Here is a 16869-nt window from a genome sequence, read left to right as displayed (position 1 = left end):
ACAAGGAGCATTATAATGTTGATGGAGGTTTAATTTTTAAAAATGTTCAATGCTTATGTGTGTTACATAGACTGTTAAAGTGACTACTCTGCTGGATATGTCAGTATGTTCAAATCAGTCCTGCTGCTGTCATAACACCATTAGCCTGTGTTCTGTAATGTCTTAAGTGTTGCTCTCTTTTCCTTCTTTTCAGCCTCTGTTTGCATATTTGACTCAAGAGAAGTATTCTGAGAATGGTTGGACTATCTACAAACCCATAGAAGAGTTTAGACGGCAGGTAAGGAGAATGGGTGAAGCATTAGGTCTTACTGTTCCGATACTGCTATTCATTTTGATATCAATACTAATGATTATGCCTTCCGATTTTGTGTAATTGGTTTGTTGTGTGTCGGGCAGCCGGCCAAGGGGGAGGCCCTGGTGGACTGATTCCTGGCTAGCAAGATTGGGATGCCACCTCTCTAGAAGGAGCCTGAGTTAGTGTGTGAGGTTGAGGGATACCGGTTAGATATAGTCCAGATCATTTCAATGTATGGCCTGGACTTTGCAACCACTCTCCAGGAGAGGGGCTGCACTCTGTTCCAGTCTGGAGTTGCCCTCGGTGAGAGGCAGCGGGCTGGCATGGGTATCCTTGTATCCCCTCGGCTTACTGCCTGCACATTGGAGTTTTTACCTGTGGTCGCTTCCGTGCACCGTCAGACCAGGGAACAGGTCTTCTTGGAGTTGCTGGGTGTGGTGCTTGAGGATGCTCCATCTGGTGACTCCGTTGTCCTATTGTGAGACTTCAATGCTCATGTGGTCAACGCCAGTAAGACCTGGAGGGGCATGACTGGGAGGAAACGGCTTGCCTGATCTGAACCTGAGCAATGTTACTGGACTTCATTGCACCCTGTTCGAACATAAGGATGCCCATAAGTGTCTGTGGCACCAGGGCACCCTCGGTCACTGGTCAATGATTGATTTTGTAATCATATCGGGCATCTGCCTTCTGGGCATCTCCTGGCTGAGGTGTTCTGGGCATGTCCTACTGGGAGGAGGCCTCAGGGTAGACACAGGATACGCTGTAAAGACTAATATCTCTCAGCTGTCCTGGGAACGCCTCCGTGTTACCCGAGATAAGCTGGTGGAGGTGAATGGAGGAGAGAGAGAGGTCTGGGTTTCTCTGCTTAGACTGCTGTCCCTGTGACTGTGGCCCAGATAAGCAGAAGACAATGGATAGACGTTTGTTGTGTAACCAAAACTAGAAGTTTAAAAAAAAAATCGGGTTAGCAATGCAGGCAAACAATGAAATGCTTTGTAGGCATTTGCTAGAACTGAGTTTGAGTAGCCAATAATGATCATTGTCTCTTCCAGGGTTTACCTAATAACAAGTGGCGTATTTCATTCATCAATAAGAGCTATGATCTGTGTGACACCTACCCTACTGTGCTGGCTGTACCCTACAAAAGTAAAGAGGAGGACCTCAGAAAAGTGGCTGCCTTCCGGTCAAGAGGACGCATACCGGTGAGGACAAAACTGATCTATATAACAAAACTGTGTTATTCATAGTAAACAGTCTAGACTTTCGGAGTTTGACTAAATCAATCTTAACTCTTTAAATATATATTTATAGTTCTGCGAAATAGTATTTGCCCCCTTCCTGATTTCATTTTTTTTTTTTTTTTTTTTTGCATTTTGCATTTTGTCATTACATGTTTCAAATCATCAAACAAATTTTAATATTAGACAAAGATTACTGCAGTAAATACAAAATGCAGTTTTTAAATGATAAACCTACCAGGCCCTACCTGGTTGGTGGTTCGATCCCTGCCTGCTCCAGTCTCTGAGGCAGATTATGACTCTTATAATTCTAGTATTATTTTAATGCATCCACTAGAAGTCATTTTCATTGGGAAGCTATCACCACTTATCTCGATCACTTTGATCATTGTCAATATGCATAGTCCAAATGCTTATGGACCTAAGATAAAGGAGTGTCTCTGCACATGCATAGTCACATTATGTCCTCTTTTTTTGTCATTTGATGATGATGGATCAGTGTAGCCACTCAGCACACACGGTAATTTAAAAACATGGGTGTGAGCATGAACATGCACACGCCCATGCACAGCAAGACATGTCTCTTTTAAAGTGTCATTTATATTTGGAGATCCATCATAAAATTATATTGAGGCAGATTACATTCATGGTGCTTGGCCGGGCGCAGCCCGAAGAGGTTACATGGGCCCGCCCTCCTGCAGGCCCACCACCCGCAGGAGGTGTCGTAGGGGTCGGGTCAGTGTGTGTCGGGCGGTGGCCGAGGGCGGAGGCCCTGGCGGACTGATCCCCGGCTATCGAAACTGGCTATTGGGACATGGAATGTCACCTCTCTGATGGGGAAGGAGCCTGAGCTAGTGCGTGAGGTTGAGAGATACCAGCTAGATATAGTTGGGCTCACCTCAACGCATGGCCTGGGCTCTGGAACCAGTCTCCTGGAGAAGGGCTGGACTCTGTTCCAGTCTGGAGTTGCCCTCGGAGAGAGCCGGCGAGCTGGGGTGGGTATTCTTGTATCCCCCCGGCTTGCTGCCTGTACGTCGGAGTTTTCACCGGTGGACGAGAGGGTAGTTTCCCTGCGCCTTCGGGCTGGGGAACGGGTCCTGACTGTTGTTTGTGCTTATGCGCCGACTGACAGTTCAGAGTACCCACCCTTTTTGGAGTTGCTGGGCGGGGTGCTGGAGAGTGCTCCATCTGGTGACTCCATAGTCTTGCTGGGAGACTTCAACGCTCACGTGGGCAATGACAGTGAGACCTGGAGGGGCGTGATTGGGAGGAACGGCCTGCCCGATCTGAACCCGAATGGTGTTTTGTTATTGGACTTCTGTGCAAACCACAGTTTGTCCATAACAAACACAGTGTTCGAACACAAGGATGTCCATAAGTGCACATGGCACCAGGACACCCTAGGTCGCAGGTCGATGATCGATTTTGTAATCGTATCATCAGATCTACGGCCGTATGTTTTGGACACTCGGGTGAAGAGAGGAGCTGAGCTGTCAACTGATCACCACCTGGTGGTGAGTTGGATCAGGTGGCGGGGGAAGATGCTGGACAGACCTGGCACACCTAAACGTATTGTGAGGGTGCGCTGGGAAGGCCTGGCAGAAGCCCCAGTCCGGGAGATCTTCAACTCCCACCTCCGGCAGAACTTCGACAGCATTCCGAGGGAGGCTGAGGACATTTGAGTCCGAATGGACCATGTTCCGCACCTCCATTGTTGAGGCTGCTGCTCAGAGCTGTGGCTGCAAGGTGGTTGGTGCCTGTCGTGGTGGTAACCCCCGAACCAGATGGTGGTCACCGGAGGTGAAGGGAGCCATCAAGCTGAAGAAAGAGTCCTATCGGGCTTGGTTAGCCTGTGGGACTCCGGAGGCAGCTGACAGGTATCGACAGGCCAAGCGGAATGCAGCTCGGGTAGTGGCCAAAGCAAAAACTCGGGTGTGGGAGGAGTTCGGTGAGGCTATGGAAAAAGACTTTCGGACGGCATCGAAGCGATTCTGGCAAACCGTCAGGCGACTCAGGAGGGGAAAGCAGTGCTTCACTCACACTGTTTATAGTGCGGGGGGGGTGCTGCTGACTTCAACTGAGGCTATAGTCGGACGGTGGAAGGAATACTTCGAGGACCTTCTGAATCCCACTGACACGCCTTCTGTAGTGGAAGCAGCGTCTGGGGATGAGGGGGATGACTTGACCATCACTGGGGGTGAGGTCACTGAGGTAGTTAAACAACTCCTTGGTGGCAGAGCCCCTGGGGTGGACGAGTTCCTGAAGGCTCTGGATGTTGTAGGGCTGTCTTGGTTGACACGACTCTGCAACATTGCGTGGAGATCTGGGGCAGTGCCATTGGATTGGCAGACCGGGGTGGTGGTCCCCATCTTTAAGAAGGGAGACCGGAGGGTGTGCTCCAACTTTCGGGGGATCACACTCCTCAGCCTCCCCGGTAAGGTCTATGCCAGGGTGCTGGAAAGGAGGGTGCGTCCGTTACTCGAACCTCGGATTCAGGAGGAATAATGCGGTTTTCGTCCTGGTCGTGGAACGCTGGACCAGCTCTTTATCCTCTCAAAAATATTCGAGTGTGCGTGGGAGTTTGCCCAACCAGTCTACATGTGCTTTGTGGACTTGGAGAAGGCATTCGACCGTGTCCCTCGGGGTGTCCTTTGGGAGGTTCTGCGGGAGTATGGGGTGTCTGGCCCATTGTTGCGGGCCATTCAGTCCTTGTACAACCACAGTGAGAGCTTGGTCCGTATAGCCGGTAATAAGTCGGATTCGTTTCCTGTGGGTGTTGGACTCCGTCAGGGCTGCCCTTTGTCACCGATTCTGTTCATAATTTTTATGGACAGAATTTCTAGGCGTAGCCAGGTGGCGGAAGGCTTCTTCCTTGGTGGCCTCAGAGTCTCATCTCTGCTTTTTGCAGATGATGCGGTTCTGTTGGCTTCATCAGGGGGGGGCCTCCAGCTCGCAGTGGAACGGTTCGCAGCCGAGTGTGAAGCGGCTGGCATGAGAATCAGCACCTCTAAGTCTGAGGCCATGGTCCTCAGCCGGAAAAGGGTGGAGTGCCATCTCCGGCTCAGGAACGAGTTCTTGCCTCAAGTGGAGAAGTATCTCGGGGTCTTGTTCATGAGTGATGGGAGAAGGGAACGGGAGATCGACAGGCGGATCGGGGCTGCTTCTGCAGTGATGCGGATGCTGCACCGGTCCGTCGTGGTGAAGAGGGAGCTTAGCGTAAAAGCGAGGCTCTCGATTTACCGGTCGATCTACGTTCCTACCCTCACCTATGGTCACGAGCTTTGGGTAGTGACCGAAAGAATAAGATCGCGAATACAAGCGGCAGAAATGAGTTTCCTTCGAAGGGTGGCTGGCCTCTCCCTTAGAGATAAGGTGAGGAGTGCGGCCATCCGGGAGGGGCTCAGAGTAGAGCCGCTGCTCCTCCACATTGAAAGGAGCCAGTTGAGGTGGCTCGGGCATCTGATTAGGATGCCTGCTGGCCGCCTCCTGGGTGAGGTGTTCCGGGCATGTCCCACCGGGAAGAGGCCCCGTGGTAGACCCAGGACACGCTGGAGAGATTATGTATCTCGGCTGGCCTGGGAACGCCTTGGGGTCCCTCCGGATGAGCTGGAGGAGGTGGCTGGGGAGAGGGAAGCCTGGGCTTCTCTGCTTAGGCTTCTGCCCCCGCGACCCGGCCCCGGATAAGGGGAAGAAAATGGATGGATGGATGGATGGATGGATGGAGATTACATTTATTATGACTCTAATAATTCAAGCCACTACATCCATAAATATTCTCTGTGCTCTTCCTGCCTGGCAGCTCAATATTCAGCATCCTTTTCCAGTGTATCCACTGTCTCTTCTCTGCACGTGTCCATCTCAACCTCACCTCTCTAATTTTGTATTCATTTCTAATCTTGTCCAGTCTGGTCGCGGAGACTCCTGCCTGACCTCATTTGTCAGCCTCTCCATCGCCATTGGATCATCAGCTTTATCCGTCTGTAGTTCCTACAGCTCTGTACATCCCATTGTTCTTGACTTTACTGTTTTTAACACTGGAATAAAAATAATTTGCAGTCAATGACTGCCTTAAGTGTAGAACTGCCGGACATCGCCAAATGCTATTTCCCCTCCTTGAGCTCTGGCAGGCCTTTACTGCAACCACCTTCAGTTGGTGCTTGTTTGTGGCTCTCTCTGCCTTCAGTTCTGTTTTCAGCAACTGAAAAGCATGTTCTGTTGGGTTGAGATAAAGTTGTCATGGAAGAATATCCCATTTCTTTGCCTTGAGAAACTCTTGTTATCAGAATCAGTTATGGGTTGCTGCTAGAGCATACAGGAAGTAGAACTCAAGACACCCAATCCAGAAATTACCTGTTTCTTCACACAGGCTTGAAGGGAGCTGCCTGGGTAACGACAGTTTAGTCTTAGATCTGACTTATTCAAACATTTAGTCTCACAGATCCTCCAGTAATTCCTGGAAAAGTTCAGGCATGCAGTGTTTGTGTTAAAATGGCTAAATGCTTCCTTTTCCTTTCTCTTATTTCAACAGGCACTCAGACTTGAGGGTGTTTTTCACACACCTCAGATAATAAACATAGCCAGAGCTGAGCCTAAGCTAGCAACAACAAAGGGATTGTTTCAGGCTGTACTGAACACAACGGGGCCTGAGCCATTGTTCACTTTAACAAAATTATCTTGATTTTTATTTATTTAATTAATTTATTGTTCTAAAAATAGAAGAAGTAACTGATAATGTGATTTGGTCTGTAATCCAAATTGATTTGTTTACTGATTTTTACAAGCTATGAATTGCTGGCTAATGCAAAGTCAAGTTTACAGTTTTCTTTTTTAACTGAAAGTCACATCACATCATCAGAATGGCAACAAATGATGTGCTGCCATTCAGACGTTCCTGACATTGACTCTGTATCCTACAATGCTGATTAACATCTGGAAATGTTACTGTTGTTCTCTCACAGGTTCTATCATGGATCCACAGGGAGAACCAAGCAGTGATCGTCCGTTGCAGTCAGCCTCTTGTTGGCATGTCTGGTAAAAGAAACAAGGATGATGAACGCTACCTAGAGCTAATTAGGGAGGCAAATGACACCACCAAGCTCACCATATATGATGCTCGTCCCAACGTCAACGCAGTTGCCAACAAGGTTAGAAGGAAGATGAAGTATCACAGAAATATGCACGAGTCAGTTGCAACACATATCTATTAACTATTGCTAAATATGTTTTATCTCTGAATGAGTAATAGTGAGCAATAATGAAAGAGATAAAAATCAAAGGCAGTATATGCACAACTGCACCAAAGAGTAAAACAATTAAATGTGGATTATTAAACATTAGGTCTCTCTCTTCCAAGTCCCTGTTGGTAAATGATTTAATAATTGATCAACATATTGATTTATTCTGCCTTACAGAAATCTGATTAGAGCAGGATGAATATGTTAGTTTAAATGAATCAACACCTCCGAGTCACAGTAACTGTCAGAATGAGGAGGAGGAGGAGCAGCAATCTTCAATTCCAGCTTATTAATTAATCAAAGACCCAGATAAAGTTTTAATTCTTTTTAGCCTTGTCCATCCCAATTTGGGAAATTCAAAAATCTGTTTTATTTGTTATTATCTATCATCCACCTGGTCCTTACTCAGAGTTTCTGTCTGATTTCTCAGACTTTTTATCTGATTTAGTGCTCAGTTCAGATAAAATAATTATAGTGGGTGATTTTAACATCCATGTAGATGGGGCATAAGTTTAATTACAGCAGAAGTCCTTGTAAAAGTGCCGTAACTAAATTTAAGGATCTAATTTCTTCATTATTATGCTCTTCAGTGCCAACACAGTGCAGAGCAGCTACCTAAACTCTGCTCCCAGTGAGGTCGATTATCTCATCAATAGTTTTACATCCTCACTGCGTACGACTTTGGATACTGTGGCTCCTCTGAAAAGGAAAGCCTCAAATTAGAAGGGCCTGACTCCGTGGTATAATTCACAAACGCCCAGCTTAAAGCAGATAACCCGTAAGCTGGAGAGGGAATGGCGTCTCTCTAAATTAGAAGATGCTCATTTAGCCTGGAAAAAGAGTTTGTTGCTCTATAAAAAAGTCCTCTGTAAAGCTAGGACATCTTACTATTCATCATTAATTGAAGAAAATAAGAACAACCCCAGGTTTGTTTTCAGAGTCAGAGCTCTGTAGAGCAGAGTATTCCTTTCACTTTAACTGGTAGTGACTTCATGGATTTCTTTACAAATAAAATTTTAGACACTAGAGAAAAAATTATTCATAAAAATCTCAAAGATTTATCTTCATGTTCGGCTGCTTTCAGCACTGCTGGTATTTGTTTAGACTCTTTCACTCCAGTTGATCTTTCAGAGTTCAGTAGTTCAATAGTTACTTCCTCCAAACCAGCAACATGTTTATTAGATCCCATTCCTACTAGACTGCTCAAAGAAGTCTTTCCAATTATTGATGCTTCAATCTTAAACATGATCAATCAGTCTTTATTAGTTTGCTATGTAACACAGGCCTTCAAGGTGGCTGTAATTAAACCTCTACTTAAAAAGCCATCACTTGACCCAGCTGTCTTAGCTAATTATAGGCCAATCTCTAACCTTCCTTTTTTCTCAAAGATTCTTGAAAGAGTAGTTGTATTATTTTTCAAATCCCAAAAATGTATTGTTATTGAAAGCAACAGCTATACAAAGGAGAAGATAATGAACCAAGGAATCTGCCAGGAACCAAGAACAGGGGAAAAAGTAATAAAGTAACCTTGTAGCCAAAAATATAACCTTGCAGCTGTAGTTTATATTTAGATGTACTATACTCATAGCTTTGTTTCGTTTTGAAGAGATGGACATTAAAAAAAAAACAAAAAAAACATCGTTCTTTGGGCACCAAAGAGAATACAGTAAAGAACAGATACACTATATTGTCAAAAGTATTCAATCACCCATCCAAATCCCAAATATTGGCTGCGATTGGGAATATCAGCAACTGACAGAAAATCACAGAGTGGGGTCAGTGGATGCTGAGGTGCATAGATGGTCACCAACTTTCTGCAGAGTTTTCTGCAGCTGCATCCTAGCCTTACATCACCAAGCACAATACAAAGCATCAGATGCAGTGGTGTAAACCACGTTTCCACTGGACTCTAGAGCAGTGGAGACGTGTTCTCTGGAGTGATGAATCACGTGTCTCTGCCTGGGTTTGGTGGTTGCCAAGGGGAACAGTACCTGTCTGATTACATTGTGCCAAGTGTAAAGTTTGGTGGAGGGGGCATTATGGTGTAGGGGTGTTTTTCAAGAGTTGGGCTCAGCCCCTTAGTTCCAGTGAAAGGAAGTCTTAATGCTTCAGCATACCAACTCTGTGGGAACAGTTTGTGGATGGCCCCTTCCTGTTCCAAAATGACTGCACACCAGTGCACAAAGCAGCTTCATGAAGACATGGATGAGAGAGTTTGGTGTGGAAGAACTTGACTGGCCTGCACAGAGTTCCGACCACAACCTGATAGAACACCTTTGGGATGAATTAGAGCAGAGACTGTGAGCCAGGCTTTCTCATCCAACATCAGTGTCTGACCTCACAGATGTGCTTCTGGAATAATGGCCAAAAATTCCCATAAACATTCCTAAACCTTGTGGAAAACCTTCCCAGAAGAGTTGAGGGTGTTATAGCTGCAAAGAGTGGGCCAACATCATATTAAACCCTATGGATTAAGAATGGGATGTTACTCAGGTTCATGTGTGTGTGAAGGCTGTCAAGCACATACTTTAGGCAATATTATATTGCTTTAGTTTTGAGTTTATCTTAACAAAAGCAGACAGTTGTCATACAGTTTCACTTCCTTTTTCCACTGTGTTCTATAGAGATCGTTGTGCTTAACAGCGTGTCCATCAAATTTAGCCAAGTATTTATGGTGGGCCTCCATAATTAGTCACATCTTTTATGCAGCTACTGGCATAACACACAATTTGCTTGTAGCAAAAAATATACCAGAGCATGTGGTTGTAGCTTGAAGTAGGGTTACCATTATTCTAGTGTGCCTGTAGAGGAGTGGGGGTTTTTTGCTGTTAGTTTTTTAAAACTATTTTTTTTATGCAAAATACTTTTTGTACATAAGAATTTTTACTTTTTCTTCTCTGTCCTTTATTTACTTTGTTGTGTAAGTATTTAGATTGTATTTAGACAGTTAGAAAGAGGATTCCTCTTTAATGTCCGATTTCAGTGCATTTACAAATATTTGGACATTTCCTGTCCTTTTTAATGGTACCTGAAAATGCACTTTGATTTTATATGCATTGTTTAATGGAAGTGCCAGAAAGTTTGGAAGCTTGGATACAGTAGAAAAGTTAATGTATTTAAAAGTAATACAATGCACTTAATTCAAAATTCAATGAAAAGCAGCACCAAAATAAAACATCAGTAACAGATGACAGAAATGTTGTCTTTATGTTACCATTTATACATCTTTTAAATGCTGATTCAGCTTTTAATTCTGTTAGTATTATTGTTTTACACATTTGTCCTGCAATGGTTTAATGGTTTTGACTCAAGAGCTGGCTCCGCTAATGCTTGGTTTCCAAATACTAATACTTTAAAAAATTAAATGAATGGAAGCACATTCATTCTTTTTTTTTTTCTGGAATTCAGTTAAAATGTGAACATAATTGGGGATAAACCTGATTTATCCTGTGGCAAGACATTCACAGGCTGGGTCCATGTCAGTTGGTCCGTCTGTGCTGTGCTTTAGCCAAACCAGCAAGAAATGTTAGTATTTATTTTGGTATAAATAAGTGTTTATTGCTGTTGGAGGATGATCTCCATAAATACTAAAGAGTGTCTGAGCAGCATTTATCCAGTGTCACTGGCAGGGCAAAACATTTATTGGATCTGCACGATTCTCAAGAAAGCAGTTTTGTGAAATTCACAGGCCTTTAACCAAAGAATTTAATAATAATATACATGTGTAGAAATGGACGCCCATTGTTTTTGCAATCCTCAGGCCACTGGAGGAGGCTATGAGGGCGATGAGTACCAAAATGCGGAGCTCATCTTCCTGGACATCCAGAATATCCATGTCATGAGGGAATCCCTTAAGAAACTCAAGGATATCGTCTACCCCAATGTGGAGGAATCTCACTGGTTGTCCAGCCTAGAGTCTACACACTGGCTAGAGCACGTCAAAGTAAGAAGTTTCTGAGTGCCTCTGAAAACTGGTAAACTGTCAAGGCTTACATTATCATAACGTGACAATGTATTTATTGCATTGTTCCTTCAATTCTTGTACTTAGCTGGTGTTGTCAGGAGCCATCCAAGTTGCAGACAAGGTTTCCAGTGGAAACTCAGTAGTAGTTCACTGTAGTGACGGCTGGGACCGAACTGCTCAGCTCACTTCTCTGGCTATGCTGATGTTGGACAGCCACTACCGCACTCTCAGAGGTTTCCAGGTCAGTAATTACACAGGCATGAATGCAAGCTCCAGATACAGAATTGTAAAAATTGACAGAGGTTGTGAGGAGCCTGTTTTTGAACCAGTTTGGTAATTAAAATAAAAGCTGTAAAAACATGAATGGACCAAAGTTATGTTATTCATCACCTGTGCATTTTTTAGGTGCTGATTGAAAAGGAATGGATCAGCTTTGGCCACAAATTTGCCTCAGTAAGTTTTTCACCATCTATTTTCTGAATTACATTCAGTATTGTGTTACAATAGCAAATCAATACTCACACCTGTTCTATAAGAATATTCAAATTGTTGAATTGGTCATATTTATAAGAAAAAGCTACAATGACCAATTTAGAAAAAATAACTTTTCTGATACTGTGTGTGTGTGTGTGTGTGTGTGTGTGTGTGTGTGTGTGTGTGTGTGTGTGTGTGTGTGTAGAGGATAGGTCATGGTGACAAAAACCATGCCGATCAGGACAGATCACCCATCTTTGTTCAGTTCATTGACTGCGTATGGCAGATGACTAAACAGGTATGTGTAACACACTTGAATCATCTTACTGCATTCATGTGGGGATGTAACAATATTTTGCAATTGTTTGTAGACATATGTGATGTTTTTCTGTTATAAACAATGCGCTGCAGTCCAGTTTTAGTCCTGTGAGCTTAACACATGCACAGAAGTAAGCTTCTGAGCTGACAGTGTGTGGGCGTCGTCTTATGCTATTTTTGTTCATGTATGTGAAGTGGTATAAAGTGCAAAACAACTGGGTGAAAGATAAAGTGGTATATGTTTCAGAGGTTGTGTCTCAGATCATGAGGTTTATAATTTTAAATATCCTGTTCTCAGTACTTGACAAGAGCTTTACAGTGTTGGTTGTTCAAACTTTTTGATCAAGCAAAATGAGCCTTTAAAGAAAACACTGATTATCCATCTTCTTCATCTTCATCCAGTCTCCATCTCTCACACTCTCCCATTCTTATGAATGGGAGAGTGTGTCCAAACTTTTGACTGGTACTGTATATGCCATATGACTTAATATACATGACCGACGACAGAAGCTAAATTAGGCACCCTTTAAAAAAATAAAAGAGCCAACCCAACAAAAAGACATGAATGCTGCTGAAAGTTTGCTGCATGTTCACCAACTTTAGGACTGCAGAGATTAAGATTACAGACTCGGTCTTTGAATCGTGTCTTTTCCCTCTCAGTTTCCTACAGCCTTCGAGTTTAATGAGCACCTCTTGCTGACAATCCTGGATCACCTCTACAGCTGCCGCTTCGGGACTTTCCTGTACAACTGCGAGAGTGCACGAGACCAGCATGTAAGAATACACGGCCTTAACACATGCACACACACGAACATATGAGAAAAGCATGTCTTCATAATATACAGTTGGGTCCATAAGCAGTAATAGTTTTTGTAATTTGGTCTCCACCACAGTGAAATTTAAATCAGACGGTCAAGATGTGATTGAAGTGTAGAACTTCAGCTCTGATTCAATGGGTTTAAGGGGTTACACGATTTTAATTGTACGTATTGTTTTTAATACTTTGATGAAAATTAGGAGCTACGTATGAAAATGGCAGTAATTCCTTAACAGGTAATGTGATAAATACTTTATTTACCCTAAAAGTTGGGATATTACTGTTAAAGGAGCAAAACATGAAAGACAGTGCAGCAAAAAACAGTGCAGTATCACAGAACAAAGTACCCGAGACAGTTCAAATCACACTATTGTTAAACGCCTTGAATTGATGCTAAAGTCTGCACTTCACTCACATCTTGACAATGGCACTTTTATTTATACAACACACTTCATTACATGTCAACTCAGTGTGCTTAACAGAAGATAAAAACATAAACTCCTGTGTAGGTCTAGAATGCCCTGAGGCAGTAAAAGCAGCTAAATAAACCAGAGAATAAAAAGCTTTTGAGTCTGGTTTTAATACATGTGCAGTTGTAACTGATGATGTTGATTTACAGTCGGCTGTGGTGGTAAAATGACAAGAACTGTATTGGTGTCCAAATACTGAGAGACTGTAAAGAGAACTCTTCCAACTCCTGACACAAGCGTGCCCTGACTTCCATGTTTTCCTGTGTTCCTGTGCTTCAAGTGCAAATGTTTGACGCTTAAACTCTTTCTGTGGTTCAGGAACTGAGGTCGAAGACTGTGTCTCTGTGGTCTCTGGTCAACAGCAAGGTGGATATTTATTTAAACCCCTTCTACACCCCAGAGTCCGGCAGGGTCCTCTACCCTGTAGCCAGCATGCGCCACCTAGAGCTGTGGGTAGCATACTATATCCGCTGGAACCCACGTATACGACAACAGGTAGGACTGCTCCTGTTTGGGTAATCTAATCACTAATGGGCATTTAAGTACTGGTGTGAATCACAGAGGGGGTAATAATTGGTACTGTATCTGTGTGGACAGATACAAAATTTGACACTGAATTTGATGAGTGTAACATTTGAACTTGCTACATGGCAAATAAACGTGTAGGTTACATGTTTATTTGCATGTGGAGTGGAAAGTCTGAGAACAAGTGTTGATTCACAGCACATGTGGAAACAGGGTATACTGTTTTCCTTCATATCTGTGGTACAGTTTATCTTGTCTTATTGAAATTAATTTTGCTGTCCAAGGACAAAGTATTTGTTTCCAAGTAGTTGCTCTTACTTGTTTCCATTAGATTGGTTTAAAAAAATCATCTGAGTTTAAACAAAAGCCATATTTAAACAGGCCTAGCAGATGTTTTGAACCTCCCTCTTCTGGCTGTGAGAGTAATTATCTAAACAGTCTGTGCTTCTGAATCATACCCCAAAGGTAATTCATGTTTGTCCTTGCTGTCAGTTCTTTCAGATTATGATTCTTCCTCTGATTGCCAAATACACATTTTTTGCTGTTGCCTAGTTCATCTCCAAAACTGCTTCTCTCCCCTCTTTACTTTGAGCAAGTCACTCATTCCCAGTTGATGTAAGACTTGTCACTACTGATGGCATCAGTGCAAAAATGTCACCACCAGACTGAAACCTGCAGATTCCAGAGACATTTACCTGCCACTAAATTAGTGTTGTGATGTTATTGTGTAAAATTGGGTTGGAGATGTTTATGTGAAATCCAGCTTTAGATTTCTGGTAGGGCAGCAAATCTGCTTTAACGTTCAGTTCAGTTCGATGTATTTACATAGCACCAACTAACACAAGTAGTCTTAATGAAATTACATCAAAGCGCAGTGCACGCCAGCCCATGTAATGTTACATTTGGTGCCATTCTAGAGACAACAACAACCATAAACCAGGTGTAAGACACATAATGTAAGGTAAAGACAATACCAGAAGAAACCTCCTGCAGAACCAGGCTCAGGGAGGGGCAGCCATTTTCCAAATACTGGATGGGGATGAGGGAGAAGGAGAAGCATTAATAGAGGAGAGCACAGAGAAACAACCGACCACCAGGTACTCTCCCTCGACCATCCTCCTTAGGCCTGGGTCCATGGTGGGGTCCTAGTAACCCTATCCTGGGCAGGGTCAACTGTTCCCCTGATTTCTCTGACATAAGCGTCATTGGAATCACACTTTGTCTAGCCCACACCCAGGACCAATTTACCTTGGAAGACCTTACCAGGGGGGCAGAAGCCCCCGGACAACATAGCCCCTGGGATAACTGAGACGCACAAACCCCTCCACCACGATAAAGGGGTGATTTGCAGAGGAAAATCAACAAACTAGACAGCAAAACTAAATAGAAACTTTGGGAGAGAGAAAACAAAATTAATAACATGCAGTCGTGGCAAATAAACACAAGGGGGTAATAAAGAGAGTGCTGCAAAGTCCCCCGGCTGCCTGAGCCTGTAGCAGCATAACCATGGATCAGAGTCCCCAACTTTAAGTTAACTTTAAGCTAACCCAAACTGGGAGCAGTTTCCACTGGACAGGGGCACGATAGCTGAAGGCTCTGCCTCCCAGTCTACTTCTTGAAACTCTAGGAATGACAAAGAAAAGTGTTTAGGTATTGTGGTTCTGATGTCTGAAGGTATGACATGGGAGAAAACTGTTGAACTCAAATCTGGATTTAACAGGGAGCAAATGAAGAGACGCTAAAGTGGAAGAAATACGAACTGTCGTTTTAGTCCCTGTTAGTACTCACCACAGCATTTTGGATCATCTGAAGGATTTTCAGTGAGCTTTTAGGACAGCCCCATAATAAATATTAATAAATCAGTTGGGTAATTTTGACTGATGATATTGTGCAGGACTAAAAAAAATAGTAGATGAGAATCTTTGACTGAAGCAGATATTCTGAAGGCTGCTGCACCATCTGAATGTGGGTCATTACAGTAACTCACCTGTTTTCACAAATGCTCTAAAAAATAGTGATTCAAAGCAAATACTAAATTATTGAGTTACCTTTTTTTGTCTCCGTTGCTGTAATGTGCCACAGACTGTGTAGTACCTGTGACTGTCAGTAACGTGTGTGTGTGTGTGTGTGTGTGTGTGTGTGTGTGTGTGTGTGTGTGTGTGTGTGTGTGTGTGTGTGTGTGTGTGTGTGTGTGTGTGTTCCAGCAGCAGAGTCCAGTGGAGCAGCGCTACAAGGAGCTGCTGGCCCTCAGAGACGAATACTTGAAGAAGCTGGAGCAGCTGCAGCTGTCTGACTCCTCCACCTCCTCTCATCTGGCTAACAGTCCCACCCCCAACACCACCTCCTCCTCCACGTCCACCCCGTCACAGCAATACACACACCTACACACTCCTCTCTGAGGGCTGGTGACACAAACACAGATATCAGAAATACTTGCTGACTTGCACTTATGTCTTCTTCACTCTGTCTCACACATGCAGGGAATTAATTAGTATTGTGCAGTCCTAACTGTGGATAACAGAAATTTGCAAATAGGATTTAGATTTGATGGCTCTGTTGTTGTCTAACTAATAATACCACATGATGGTAATTTATGCAATATGTCACAATACAGCCTTGTCTCCAGACTTTTCTAAACACACAGTCATCAAACAGCGAAGCCTTAAACACACTTAGCGGCTTTCAGTCCAAGGGCTTGAACACACACGCGCACACAGGACACGCACACAGTTGTGTTCATTCAGGCAGATGAGCAGAGCTGGCCTTCAGTTTGGTCATACTGTGATTACACGTTAAGAGTAACCATAATCTGACAAGGAATTTTACCTCAGGTCTTCTCAGGAGCGTTTTACGAGCTTTTGATCACAGTTAGGAATATGCCATAGATTTACAGAGGAGCCTGACATGCAGTACGGCCAGTAATGATGTCAACATTTACAGAGGCAAAGACAAGAAGGTCGTAGGCTTACCCAGAGCTATCATGACTGAGGGCTGGTAGGGCAAAATCAAGAGACAATCCATTAGTTTGGTTCTGATATAGTGGGTGGGGGGGGGGGGTTTCATTTCACAGTGAGATGTGAGAAAGCTGCTGTCACTCAGCTGAGCTCCTGCCTGTGTGTTGCTTCACAGCTGTTGGTGTCCTGTGTGAACGAACGTCATGCTCATTAAAATGTTAAAACCCTCACTTTTTACACTTCTTCCTACCTGCTGCTCCGCTGCTGAGTGTCGCCCTGTGCTAAGGGCGTGTATTGATCAGAGGTGCTGCAGAGAGAGTGCAGCAGGCTTGGAGTCCTAAAGTGGATGATGTGTAATTTCTAGCTAGATGTAAATATCAGGTGTCTAATTTGGAGTGATTGGTGTGGAATTTGTTTTATTAGCTAAGGATGAATTGGAGCTATCTCAGCCACGTATGTTTGCTACTGCTATACGCTAAACTATGTCACTGAAAGCAAATACAGTTCTTGCCAACAAGTTTGGTTAGAATTAATTAGTGTTTAGCTTGTATGAATGCAACTTTGATACAGTTCAGAA

General features: G+C 43.7%; 1 protein-coding gene across 2 annotated transcripts in view; it reads left to right on the top strand.

Moving 5' to 3' along the window:
- mtm1 (myotubularin 1) overlaps positions 1-16360 on the top strand; it is a 30868-nt gene extending 14508 nt beyond the window's left edge. Inside the window, exons 7-16 of one of the 2 annotated variants that reach the window (XM_030723263.1) lie at positions 194-277; positions 1351-1500; positions 6495-6680; positions 10531-10713; positions 10820-10975; positions 11140-11187; positions 11414-11506; positions 12187-12300; positions 13132-13308; positions 15546-16360. In XM_030723263.1, coding sequence (XP_030579123.1) covers positions 194-277; positions 1351-1500; positions 6495-6680; positions 10531-10713; positions 10820-10975; positions 11140-11187; positions 11414-11506; positions 12187-12300; positions 13132-13308; positions 15546-15737 — 1383 coding nt within the window. In that variant the 3' untranslated portion in view covers positions 15738-16360. Of the gene's footprint in view, positions 1-193; positions 278-1350; positions 1501-6494; positions 6681-10530; positions 10714-10819; positions 10976-11139; positions 11188-11413; positions 11507-12186; positions 12301-13131; positions 13309-15542 lie in introns of both variants that reach the window. The other variant, XM_030723262.1, reaches the window with a different exon arrangement.
- Positions 16361-16869: the final 509 nt, after the last annotated feature.

The sequence above is a fragment of the Archocentrus centrarchus genome, unplaced genomic scaffold (assembly GCF_007364275.1).
Source record: "Archocentrus centrarchus isolate MPI-CPG fArcCen1 unplaced genomic scaffold, fArcCen1 scaffold_24_ctg1, whole genome shotgun sequence".
Lineage (NCBI taxonomy): Eukaryota > Metazoa > Chordata > Actinopteri > Cichliformes > Cichlidae > Archocentrus > Archocentrus centrarchus.
The sequence above is the reverse complement of the archived record's forward strand: the minus strand, read 5'-3'. Positions and strand labels throughout refer to the sequence as shown.